The 13,219-nt window shown below is 47.7% G+C and overlaps 1 protein-coding gene and 1 long non-coding RNA gene across 4 annotated transcripts in view; both read left to right on the top strand.

Moving 5' to 3' along the window:
* LOC140216465 (uncharacterized) overlaps positions 1 to 13,219 on the top strand; it is a 92,628-nt gene that overhangs the window by 17,524 nt on the left and 61,885 nt on the right. The gene's annotated exons all lie outside the window — the stretch shown is intronic.
* The window catches only part of LOC126524490 (uncharacterized), a 56,619-nt gene that overhangs the window by 1,110 nt on the left and 42,290 nt on the right, over positions 1 to 13,219 (top strand). For 2 of the 3 annotated variants that reach the window (XM_050172798.3, XM_055067336.2), the window contains exon 2: positions 5,853 to 6,030. In XM_050172798.3, the coding sequence (XP_050028755.1) occupies positions 5,853 to 6,030 (178 nt within the window). Of the gene's footprint in view, positions 1 to 1,543; positions 1,706 to 5,852; positions 6,031 to 13,219 lie in introns of those variants that run through there. The other variant, XM_055067335.2, reaches the window with a different exon arrangement.

Here is a 13,219-nt window from a genome sequence, read left to right as displayed (position 1 = left end):
GGTCGTTAGGGTAAACTATTCCTACTAAAATGGTCTCCCCACCAGTAGAGGCGTCATGAACTAAGCTCGATATTCGTATTTAACTCAGCAAATTGTAATAATGTATGTGAATTTTAAGACAACGCTCTGGGAGCGTCATACACCTTGTGTTTCGTTCCGTTTGCGCCATACAGATATCCCTACGGTTTACAGCGAGAATGTTAGTGCGACTTGAAGTATTCGAAAACGTCATAGATGCGTGTTCTCCTGGCGACCTCGCAGAAATAGGCGATGCACCGAGATAAAATGTGGAGAAAATGGGTGAAATGCTCGGCGTCATGTGCGGGAAGGTGATGAAATTTTATTAGGGGACGAATACAAATCGCTAAGTGAAAACTTCTTAACACTCGTTTTCTATTTGTTAGGAGGCCTTATAAGAAACGCTAGAAAGCTCCCTCGATGTCCTGCGATAACCAAATGTAGCAAAGACTTTATATACACAAGACACAGGGGAGGGGGACACATTATTGGTGATGTGCAACGAAACTTTAAAGCATTCAGGTTAATAAATGGTTTTGTGAATAATTAATGAATACTTATTTCATGCTCCTTAAGAGGCGTTATACGAAGTGCATTCTTCTTTGCCCGGTATGCCGAGAGAAGTAAACACAGCCCCGAGTTTAAAGTTGGTGAAATCGGGTGCACGTTATGACCGACGTGTGTGCAAAATGACGGCGTTTATCGTGAATTACCTGTGCAAGTGCTCGAAAGCGTTATGCTCGCCGCGCTTATGCGTGTTGGGTCCCAGTGTTTTGGGTCAACTAAAGCAGGCACCCAGTTTGCTCTGCGGAAACAGGGTGGCGGAGGCGGGGGGGGGGGGGGGGGGGGAGGGAGAGGCAGGTTGGGGTGATCAAGGTATAAAGTTTAATGCCTGTATTAATTACGGGCTTTACAGGTAATTACTGAATACCCGCTTTCCCCCTATATTTCAGGCGTTATGCGAGGCACGTAGAAGATTTCCCTGATGTCCTCAGAGAACAAACCTGTCAGCTAGTTCACATTATGTGGAAGTGCAAGATAGGTTATGGGTGTTTAGAAAAGTACAATCTTGGGCTATTTGGCGAATACCTGTCGATGTTTGTGAAAAGGCACCAAATGGGCGCTCTTTCTGTCCGGTTTTTACCATTAATAACCTTTGCGCCACAAATATGGATGGGTTATGGGTGAGACGTGCAGCCAGATCGCCCTTGCGTAGCTTTTCAAAAGCGTTAAAGGGAAGCTGAATGGTTTTCCAGAAAAAATGAGTGAACATCTGTACATAATGGTTTTCAACCCTCCGAGTTCGAACATTGTATCGAAATTGAGCGAAAGAAAGCGCAAATATATTTTATTTCGACGAAAAGTGCAGCAGCGGACACGCCCAGCTTGCGCGTCTCGTTTCCGCCTGTGATTGGTCGGGCGCCTCGTGACGTCAACACTAGTAACCGACCGCTGCCGCTACACATGAAGCTCGGTGCCAGGTAGCTTGGTGCTGTTTTTCTGAGACGGTAATGGAAAATTTAGAGAGACTGCGTTTTTCTGAGGAGTTCGGCGTTACTCCCTACATGTACGAGCCGATTGCGAAGAGCCGGCCTCTCGAAGAAGCAAACGATGCTGGTGCGAGCAGTGCTTTCGACGCGAACGAAAGCAAAGTCTTGGGATCTCCTCGTGTTGGAAATGCTCTTTGGTGAGTATGTTTTTTGCAAAGCGATCTAGTGATCTCGCCGATCTTTCGCCGATCTAGTGAGCTCGTTTCCGGTCAAACAGCTGTAGTGTTGTGTTCCTGCATGCCTCCTCGTGGAACGTAAGCGGGGATGCGATCGTCGGCATTTGTGCGCTGTCCAAAGCTGTCGGCAATCTACAAAGACGGTTTAAACGCGTGAAAAGCTTCCCGGTTCATGCAGTACGTTTAGTGACCTTCATCTGTTGACTACCACGTTGACTACCACTCACGTTGATTACCACTCACGTTGACTACCACGCACGTTGACTACCACTCTACATACACGCAGACGCACCAACAAAGGAATGCAGGGTCGATTGAAGCAGATTACGATGGCATGCACACAGAAAGAAGCGCGGTCAGGCACGGTCGCGGACGCTTCGAAGGAACGAAACACTAGAGTTGACGTCGCAACACCGCGGCTTCCGGTCTCCGCTCGCATCGTCAGCGTCAGCAGCAGCGCGCGCCATTCGACGGGGGGTGGAGCTACAGCGCAATTTCAACCGACGATTACGTCGCTCCTAATTGAAAAAAAAGACCCAAATTTTAGCTACATGGTTTATAAGGTTCCCGCATCCGTATATGAGCGTCTTATTGAATTCGACATACTCTTCAGTTTCCCTTTAATGCAGCCGTTATGCGGCAGTGTTGTGGGATATGTAAACGTGGCACCGTTACCATTTTTGATGAAAATGGAGGAAATGTTATGGCTCATTTATGGCAAATCTTAAGCTTTGTGGGGTACTTGCGGGATTTTCAGTAAACTGAGAAATTTACAGCTTGAAAGCTTTACGCAAGCACAATATACGCCCATTCTCACGTTGTCCTCGTTAACAGAAATCTCATGTCTAGTTAAAATTTGAAGGAAATAGCAGGCAGCCTATTTTCGGACGTGCGAATTGTATAGATAATAAATACAGAAAAAAAACGGCCGTGGCTTAGCTTGGTTAAGCCTGGTGATTGCGAAGCAATAGTGTGTTATTCTCGGATCAGCTGGTAGTAATTGAGTAAATATACTCAGTAATGCCTGAGAGGAGCGGGAGTTAGGCCGCCGTTGGTGGCTACCGCCTCGCCTCGCGACGGCGTGAGATGGGGCCCCGTTTTTACACAGCTGCTGTGACGTCACTCTAGGTCACGTGGTGTGACGTCACGCTAAAGGTCAATGGTGCCTACCGCCGCCTCGCCACGGAACGGGCTGAAGTGCGACCTAAAGTAGTATTGCTTCGCAATAAAAAGATTCTCCGACGATTGCAACGCTCCCTAAAGGCCAATCCACACGACGGACCAAACTGCTCTTTTGGACCGCGGTCCGCGCATCACGTGATAGGACGTCACCAGTTCGTGCGTACCGCCGTTGGCCCGCGTAAGACCGCGGCCCTCGCGGTCCAACAAATCGCCGAGGCTTTTCCCGCTTCCGTTTTGGCGGCGGACTGCATGCAAACCGCAGCGATTTTGGCTTAGCCAACGAATGTTGTCCGGCAACAGAGTGTCTTCAGCCAAAATCTAGTTTTCGGCTCAGCAAAAGCCAGTCAAGCCAGTCGTTTCATGTCCGCCGTTCCGCCTACACGTGCGTGCAGCAGATATATTTTTTAAGCACCGTGTCCTCTTGGAGTGACGAGGAGGTTTTTTTCATTTTGTATGCCTCGTTGAGCAGTTCCCGGCTTTGTGGGACTCGAGCCGGAATGATAACAATGATAACACTCTGGCCGAGAGTGTAACTGGTTGGTCTGCTCTGCCGTCTGCTATGGCGGTCCGCCGTGTGGATGTGCTTAGCGCCGGACCGGACCGCGCCGGGCCGTGACGTCGCATCACGTGAACGAGCGGCCCGCGGACTTGGTCCGTCGTGTGGATCGGCCTTAATGAGAAATTTGAGCGCAGCTCCACACGTGTGTTTTCAGTTCGCGATGTATGGGCTGGCGCGGGCAATCTGTCCCGTGCAGCACATTGCAAATGGAGCGAAGTGCGGCGCGACTGCCTCGCTAGTCGGGAGATCGCGAGAGACAGCGCGTGGGTGACACGCGGGAGCGATTTACAGCAGCCGCCGCCGACAGACCTCCCAGACGAGGCGCGCTACTCTGGCGCCATCGCGTAGCTATTGTCGCCGCAAGACGCTTTTCTTTGCATGCTTTCGCCATACCCTCCGCTGCTTTGCGCCTCATGGTTCCGCTGCTCCCCCCCCCCCCCTCACCGCTTACCTGTTCGCGCCTTTCATCTCCCCGCCGTGCTCCGCATTCGCCTTCATCTTCGCTGTGCTCGTTCGCTCGGTTACGCCGACGCTCGCTGCAAGAACGGGCGCCTAGGAGCTGCGCTCTAATATATGCATACGGACACGAGAAAGCAGGTGGAACACACACACGCAGCGCTATTTGTATTCAGACTCAAAAGCGAGCTGTACTACATGCTTATCGCAAACCGCTTCCCAGATCGCTTACAATTCGATTATCTCCCCCCTCCCCCCCCCCTAAAAAAGTAATAAAAAAATACAACTAAATAGAAACAACCTTAAATTCCCAAAGTCACAATCTTGACAAAAATACCTAAAGATGTCATCACTTGTACAGGAATTACAGTTTTGCCAGGTACCAACGCAATCGGGGAATTGTGATTAAGCAAATCATCCATGTCGTTGTATGTTACAGAGTTGGAATTGAGAGCCGACACCGCGAGTGACAAGATGGGCCGCATGGCTCTGTCGTGGGAAATCTTTTAGCACACCTGGTGTTCCAAAACTCAAATGAATAAAGGGCGCAGGCACGGGCAGTAGCAAAACTATTCGGAATGTGTTTGCTATTCGATTCAGTTTGTTTCTGCCACTATTCGATCCCTAATCGATTCGGTTTAAAAAATAATACTCCGACACCACCTGTCCAATCTGAACTTGAATTCATACAGCTTTTCTCAAGGTAGAACAGTCCGTAAGAGTACCTGACAGCCAATCGCGCTGTTGGACATGCTGTTAGCGAAGTCTAGCGGCCAGTAACAAACGGCCATTATATGAAACAAAGGCTTGGTTAATTTCGCCCCAGAGATTCATGGCAACGAATCTCTACGGGATTTATTGCACTGACCTACGACAAGTACAGTTACGTGCGAAATTTTTTCAAAACGTTCGACATGATATCGCAGCGATATACCGCGGCTTGTGTTTTGGTATAGCTCCCCTTCCTATACTTCCCTCGATATTTTCCTGCTTGTCAACTATCTTTGTGTGGCCACGAAATCACTGGCTCGAAATGCCCTCCGATAGTATAGTTCCTTATGACGTAATAGTTCTGCGGAAACCCTCAAGGTGGAGAGAAGTAATTAATAAAGGGAAAATGGAGACATCCACCCAAAAGTAGCTAAGTGCTACAAAGGAAACCTATACGGGTTCCTCGGAAGAAAAGCTTTGCAGTTGAAGAAAAATTCTTCCTGGTCCGGGACTAGGACGTCCCGGACTAGGACGTCCCGGACTAGGACGTCCCGGACCAGGACGAACTTTTCTTCAACTGCGAAGTTTTTCTTTCGAGGAACCTGTATGGGTTTCCTTTGTAGCACTTAGCTACTTTTGAGTGGATGTCTACATTTTCCCTTTATTAATAGTTCCTTATGCATTACTAAATAATCGGCAGATAATGATTACTTGGGTTTTCCCTTGGTGGAATATTTCTTTAAAGATAATAGTTATTCAAATATCCGGCGCCTGCTTCACATGGAAGTTAAAGATATATGTTTAGTCTGCGAGCGTTGCAAATGTTCCTCCTTGACTTGTTTTCACGGAAAATGGGTATCAGCTTTTTACACAGGGATTCCTTTTATCATTTTACACTGGTCATGAGCTGTTCAGAATCCTAACGAAGTTGATAAGCAACGCTTGGCCGAGCTTTGCAATTCTTTAGTAGTCCGTGCCTAAAATAGTAAAGCCAAACATTGAGAATTCTTGAAATAGATAACCATTTGTGACAACTAAGCTCGAGCTCCGTACAGTTGCAGGGACAGGTGCTTTGCCATAAATGGGAAACCATTAGTAACCAACGAGGCCATTGTCAGGGTGTAAGAAAGCAAGAAGTGTTTGTTTAAAAGAACTCCGCCTGCACGCATTTTATCGACCACACGTGTTCTGGCTTTCCAGGCACTTATCCGGTTCGGTTCAGTGCAGTGAGGGTATCGAATGCCATTTATGGTCAGGAAATGACTATGACGTTCACAATAACAAGCGACGACGAGCTCGGCGACCAGCCAACGGCGACGATAGACGTGCTCAAGCCCTCCACCTACGATAGGTCCTGCCAGAAAAACTTCGGTTCATGGTAAGCAGATGAGAACTTCAGGATGCTCCGAACTAAAGCTATTCACGGTTGTCTTCTCTTTTGGCCCCGCAAAGAGCGATCGTAAGAATGCGGTGTACGTATTCGGTTTGTTCTATTATTGCTGCTACTACTGTGAATTCACCGAACTTTCCCATTTAGGTGAGACAGGTCGTCTCACTGCCCAGACCAAGCTGTGTTTTTTGTCACGCTTCCGTTGCGCTGTCGGCACCAAGCTACAGAACAACGCATGTCTGTAGCCAGCACTGTTATGGCTTGTTGCTTCACTGCACCCGAACGCAACTTCTGGCGTCGAATCCTTTGCGTAATTTTTTCATGGGGTGTATATAACGTCCCAAAGATATATACTAGGGCTGTGAGATAGACGGGGGGGGGGGGGGGGGGGGGGGGGGGGCTCTGGATTAATTTTGAGAACGTGTGGTTCTGTCTCGTGAACTTAAGTCTCGATATACACGAGTGGTCGCTATGGTTTCTCTTAGAACCCGCGACCTCGTGCTTAGCAGCTTATGATGCCATAGCCACTGAGCCAACACGGCCGGTTGAGTGCGCCAAATGGGCGATTGATTTTGCGCCGCCGAATCGCCAGCGTGGGTAACGTATGTTATCCAGGGCGCATAAGAACAATGGACGAACACAGGGCAGGAGAATTCGCACATTGTTCGTACGCGCCGTGTAAATATATGCGCATTCGTGTCGCACCGTGCAACCAGCCTGTCAACGTCAGGTCAGCAAGTGGTTCACGAATCTCATTCCCATGGTCGATTTGAAGGCAAAGATGAAGCCCACACTCTAGCCTCATTTCGACCAATCATACCAGCAGCCCGCTTCGCCAGACGGTCGTGCCCTCGAATTTCCGTTCGTGGAAAACGCATCTGCGTCATGCCGCAAGTAAACGAGTTTCCCACCTGCAGGGGCTGCATTCTGTAACGGTTCGCTTTGGAACCGGTTCGGTCTGGCTGCTACGTCGAGGTGACGACACTCGGAGAAAGAGTGGAATGTCGCGGCGCGAGGGACACCAATGAACGAACGACATTATGTCGCAAGTTCACGTCATCAATTTTGTTTGTACTTTGGGGAAGCTATAGTAATTGAAGGATGCTGCTAGTTCGGTAAAAACAAATATTGGTTTATATACAACCCTTGCAAATTTAATTTCCAGTATTAACTGAGCTTTCGACGCAGACAGCTAGCGGTTTAATTTTCTCTGCGTTGATTTATTTATTTTTTGTCGCTAGGTGATGCGCCATACGTTAATCAATCAAAACGGTTCTCTGTGTGTAGGCCGCGGCTGTAATAGGATTTCGTTTAGCCGCGGCTGAGCTTGTTAGGGTGTAACAAAAAAAGGCGGGCTAATTGGTGGTCGATAATAGAATGCACAATGTAACCGCGCAAACGACAACGGACGAAGAAGGAAACACACTGGACAAGCGCGCTTGTCCGGTATGTTTCCTTCTTTGTCCGTTGTCGTTTGCGCGGTTACGTTATGCTTCTTAGGGTGCACGATTGCGACGAGAGTTCCGTCCACACATCCCACAACATCGAGAATCTTGCCGCGGTCAAGGAAGCGTTCTTGACTGCGGCGTTATCCCGCAGCGTGTAGAGAAATCTGAGACCCCTTTTTCTTTTCCCTCAGCCGCAATGACTATTGCGACGGTGGTAATGATGCGACTGACTGACGGTTGCGACAACCCAATAGCTTCTACATTCCAGACGCAATGCTGAAAACAACCCGTAACAAAAAAAAAAAAGCGTAGCGCGCACAGCACTTACATGGCAGTTTCAACGCTACTAACTCTGGTGGTCCGCGATCGTCGCAAAATTAATCGCATTCTATTTTTGGGGCGTCTAAAATGCCTTCCGAACTCGTCTTCGTTCATGTCGTACGCGTCGCACCGTTGCCTCTACTCACATCGCTGTTTTTGGCCAACGCTCGCCAGCGAAACAAGCAAAGAAGCCGCTATCGGCATCCCTCTCGTTGCGCCGGCCAGCGCGAGACCAAGGTAGATGTACTGGTAGCGAAGGCTCCATAGACGCCCATTGGTCCAAAAAATGGCGGCTCGTGGGCACTCCAGCACCCCCTGGATTTTGGGGGGCAAACTACGCAAACGTGACGTAGAATGACGTCACGCATACGTATGCTTTTGGCGCGAATTATAAAGCGGTCTTTCTGTAGAATCCGAGTTTTCGAGCCCGTACCTCTCGAAGGTTGCTGCCTTTCAGCGCGCCCCAACCTTTGCCAGTCAAATGTGCTCGAGTTCCTGCTAGTTATGGCCTTGTTAATGTGCAATTGGGAACGCAATGAAAGTGACTGGTAAAGGAGGGGCAGCATAGAAAGGCAGCAACACTTCCAGACACTGGCGAAGCATGCATGATTCGTAGTGCAAATACTGGTGCTAGTACTTTTGAGAGCTTTTGAGTACAGCAAGGTATGATGCACAAAGCACTGGCTCAAGTGCACAGTTCGCAATAGAGTGTACGGCAAGTATGGTTTTCATAGTTTCATATTCATTGTTTATTGCAGCAACCAAACAAATACAGTCACAAAGCACACCCTTGGCACACAAACAAAAAATACATGTCACAGGCAGCACAAGCAGTATTGTTTAAGTTGGCTAATCATCTGAATAGTCACAGTGCAGATAGGAAAAAGCCCTGAAGTGCCACGAACGTTGTCAGTTAGGAAATTGAAAAGTATAGAAAACAATGCTACGACAGCTTCAATTGAAGCAAACATAACATGACATAAGTAGGCGCATCAACACAGACCATAGAGCACACTGGGATTATTCTTCACATTTAATTTCTTCAGCTGAAAGAATATAGCAGGTGCGTTTACATCTGCAAGGCAATGTTAAAGCCAGCTTTAGCACCCTCAAACGTGCTCAACGTAGGAGCAAATACCATACATTGAGCCGGCGTACCATCTCCAGAGTACTTCTAGTCGTTAGCCGGATCAATTTGAAGTAATTTTACGTCAACAAAAGTACACATGAAGTACAGCGTACAGTGAAGTGCAAGGACATTCGCGGGGCAGTAAAGCATGTAATCAGTGTACTGTACGCTACAATATAGCCAGATAAAAGTCCAGCGGGAATCGGTGTAGCGCGACACCAATGGTACTATCCACGCTGTCGCAGTGTACCACGGAGCATCGTTTCTTCACATGCCGCAAGCTGATCTTGAAATGAAGCGCTAAGCGCTTCAAAAGAAGAGCGCGAAGCGTGCAAAGACGGAAAAAGACTTCGCACTGGCCGCACGCCGAAGGAAACGACAAAACCGAGAAAACTGCCGCAGCGGTGCAGCGGGCTGCAAATCTTACCGAACGGTGACAAAGAAGCGACGTGCAAGGACGACGAAAACTTCGCAAAAGGAGCATTTTGAGACCGGCGAGCTAAATTTATACGCTTTACCAGGCGCGCCATCGCAGACAGCTGGCGATAAGAAATCGCTTCGTAAGCTCCCGCCACTGTGGCCGGGTTAGCCGGGTATCGAAACAAGGCCTGCAAAGACGCGCTGTAATGCACCGCACACTCATGAATAGGGGGCAGGTCAAGAGTGTTGCAAAAATACAAAATTTGCCAGGTTTTAATAAAATGACTTACCTCTTTCATAAAACAAGGTGCTAATATATTTTTTCTTTTCTATTGGCAGATTACATTCCAATTTTGTAGCTTTATCATTTCTTTATATGAGTGTTTTGCCCCCCATCCTCTGGTTGTGCTGCAGTCGCGCTAAACCACTTTTCGGCCCAGCCTTCGCCACCACTTTAAATCCGCCTTGGCGAGACTAGCAGACCGCCACGGTTGCCCTAGCAACCCTCAAAATCATGCTCGCCACCGCGCGCGACCCTCGAGGGAACCACTTCTCTGCGGTTCCTCTCGTAGCAGACGACGGGTTCCTTTTCAGATGATTGACAACCTGTGTGACGACAACAAAATTTGTTGCCACACCCGCTAGGGATGACGACAACGAAGCGCCGACCAATGGCGTTCGTGAGAGCGAACCGGTTCCAAAGCGACCCGGTGCAGAATACGGCGCCTGTATGCACGCGCCTAAGGAAATAGATCTCGCAATAATTTCCTCATTGCGTTCACCATGCAAAACATTGTGTCGATGTGTGTGCTTGCGTGTTTTATGTGCGTGTGCATGTATGAAGAAAAAAGGAACGTAAAATATAATATTATAAATAGATGTGACAAGTGCTCGCTTTGCCGCACAGACAAAAATATCTTGTATATTACGTGCCAAAACCACAATCTGAATATGAGGCAGACAGTAGTGGCAGAGTCGGCAATAATTTTGACACCATGGGTTCCTCTATACATCCACTCAAATCTAAGCACGCGAGTGTTATTTTTTCCATTTCGCCTCCACCGAAATGCGGCCACCACTGCCAGGATCGAGCCCATGACCTCGAGCTCATCCGCTTTGAGCGAGAAACATTGTGTGCACCATTAATTAACCTCTGGACATTCTATCTTCTTATCTGAACTCCTTGTGTTTCAAGCTATCCAAACTGTACGCGTATGAATTGAATGAGGATCAGCGCGTTTTGCTCTTCTTTCTCTATTTGGTAAATACTTTGTAGCAGCGGCTTGTCATGTTTCTGACTCAGTAACTCAGTTCTTCAGCGCGGTCACTATCTGATTAGTTTCTAGCTAATCGCTCTCGGGTGTGCTTAGTTCCGATAGAGTTGGCCTTACTGCGCGAAAGGCTTGAAACGTAGCTTTTCTGTGCACTTTAATACCTTGTAGAAAACATCTCGTTAGTAACTCGCTACTCTTGTGGACCGTGACGAAACATTCAGCTTCGATCATTCGTGTGCTGTCGCTGTAATCCGTCATTTATTGCATGCATAATGTGTGCATATATTCAAGCGGGCGTAAATTTGCATGCCAATTTGGGTAGATGTGTGGAAATAACGTGCGCGAAACTTACTATGACAGGAAGCGGCGCTACTCCTTTTGTCATTGCTTAACGAGCGTTACTTACCCTTGCCGACGTTCTGCGGTTGGAGTACTTTGGAGTTTAGCGATACAACGCTGGCGGATGTGTGAAGTATTTTATTCGCGGAGAAAGTCGTGCATCGCGAAGGGCCTGCAACACAAGCTGTCCTTATGTTGCAGCGGTCCGTGAGCTTGGTTGCACAAATTCATTTCATTCCTTAATATATCAGTCACTATTTTCGCAGCCAACTACTATACACGTCTTCAATCCACATGATTCAGTCCAGCGCATGATTGAAGCACAGTACCTTAAGGAAAACTCAGTTGCATTTCCTATAGCTGATCGCACAAAAGCAATGTAGAAGCCAGTGGTAATGGTTCCGTATTCGTGCGCTGTCGCTGAGACCACGTACGGATGGATGGATGGATGTTATGAGCGTCCCCTTTGGGACGGGGCGGTGGGTTGCGCCACGAAGCTCTTGCTATTACACTGCCTAATGTCCTACCTACGTTGAACAATAAAAAAGAAAAAAAAAAAAAAACGATATGAACTACCACACCCAGATTTTCTGATCCCCTATTGCGAACTGTGCTTTTGTACGTCTCCGCTTTTTGTCGTTTCCCTCCTTTTCTTCCAACAATCCTCTAATCACCTCTTACTAATGCCTATTGCGGACATGTTTACTTTTCCACTGCTCTCGCTGAACCCAAGTGCTTCAAGGAGGCCAGTGGCGCCTAAATCGACCGCTGGGTAGACGTCTTCACATTGTAATAAAACATGCTCCATAGTCTCCCTAGGTTTACCGCAGCAAGCACATGCTTCTTTTCCCATCTTATATCTCGCTTTATAGGGCGTGTTCTAAGGCATCCCGATCTCGCTTCGAAAAGTGATAAGCTTCCCTTTGAGTTATCATAAATTGTTTCTTTCCTGATATCGCTATTAAGTAGTTACTCATGGCAGGTTTCTTTTCCATTTCCGTCACCCATGAGATTATTTCAGCCTCTGTGACTTTCCGCTTGACGTTCTTTGTTGCTGTATTGCCTACCCTACAAGCCGCATACTTGCTGGTAAGCTTCCTAGTTCTTTTCCTCCCCTGTGAATCAATGTTTTTCCTGTACAGATACCTGAACACTCTCCCAGCCCATTTACTTTCTTCCATATTTCTCAGCCGTTCTTCATACTCAATTTTACTGTGTGCTTCCCTCACTTCAAAACTAGTCCAGCCCATATCACCCTGCACAGCTTCATTTGTAGTATTCCCGTGAGCGCCCAATGCGAGGCGACCCACTGACCTCAGGTTTCCGTCGAGTCCTGATTGTACCCCTGATTTAAAGCAAACAAACGCATTTCCAAATGTAAGTCCTGGAACCATTACACCTTTCCACATACCTCGGAGGACCTCGCACCTATTGTATCCCCATAGCGCTCTGTGCTTCATTATGGCTGCATTTTTCTTCCCCTTCACTGTTATTGTTTTTTCCTGTGTTTCCATATACCTCTTGCCTTCATTAATCCATATACCAAGATATTTATATTCTGTTACCCGAGGTATTTCCTGGCCCTGTCTCTCCACTGTCTGTTCGCTGTTTTCATTGAATACCATAACACCTGATTTTCTAACACTAAATTTCAAACCTAAATTGTTGCCTTCCTGCCCACAGACATTAGCCAGACGTTGCAAATCACTTTGCTTGTTAGCTAGCAACACAATGTCGTCCACATAAAATAAACCTGGGAGCTGCTGCTCTATTATTTTACCCGCCTGTTTGTATGAGAGATGTCAAAGATGCCAATGATGTCAAAGCACAGAGCACCTGTAAAATCGTCGCCGCTCGCCGTATGCTGTGTGTGCGGGTGAAGGTGTGCGAGGGTGAGCCGACGATTTATGTGAGGGAGGCAAAGGGGGAGGAAGTGCGCCGCCTTCAGTCGATATTACTTTCTTCATGCGCCCTCTCTATCCTCACCATGTACATCATAAGCAGCAGCGGGGATAAAAGGCACCTCTTAGTCCCTTGCTGATATGAACTTTCTTCTCGCTCCTCATCCCTTCCCATTCAACGCAAACGGTATTTTCTAGGTAAATCTCTCTCAAAAGCTGTAGACAATCATCAGCTAAGCCTTCCCCTTTCAGAATATCCCATAAAATGTTGCGGTCTGCATTGTCATAGGCTCCTGTAATGTCTAAAAAGGCCACATACAACGGTCTGCTTTCTGCTTTTGATAT

This window comes from Dermacentor andersoni, chromosome 3, assembly GCF_023375885.2.
Source record: "Dermacentor andersoni chromosome 3, qqDerAnde1_hic_scaffold, whole genome shotgun sequence".
Lineage (NCBI taxonomy): Eukaryota > Metazoa > Arthropoda > Arachnida > Ixodida > Ixodidae > Dermacentor > Dermacentor andersoni.
The sequence above is the reverse complement of the archived record's forward strand: the minus strand, read 5'-3'. Positions and strand labels throughout refer to the sequence as shown.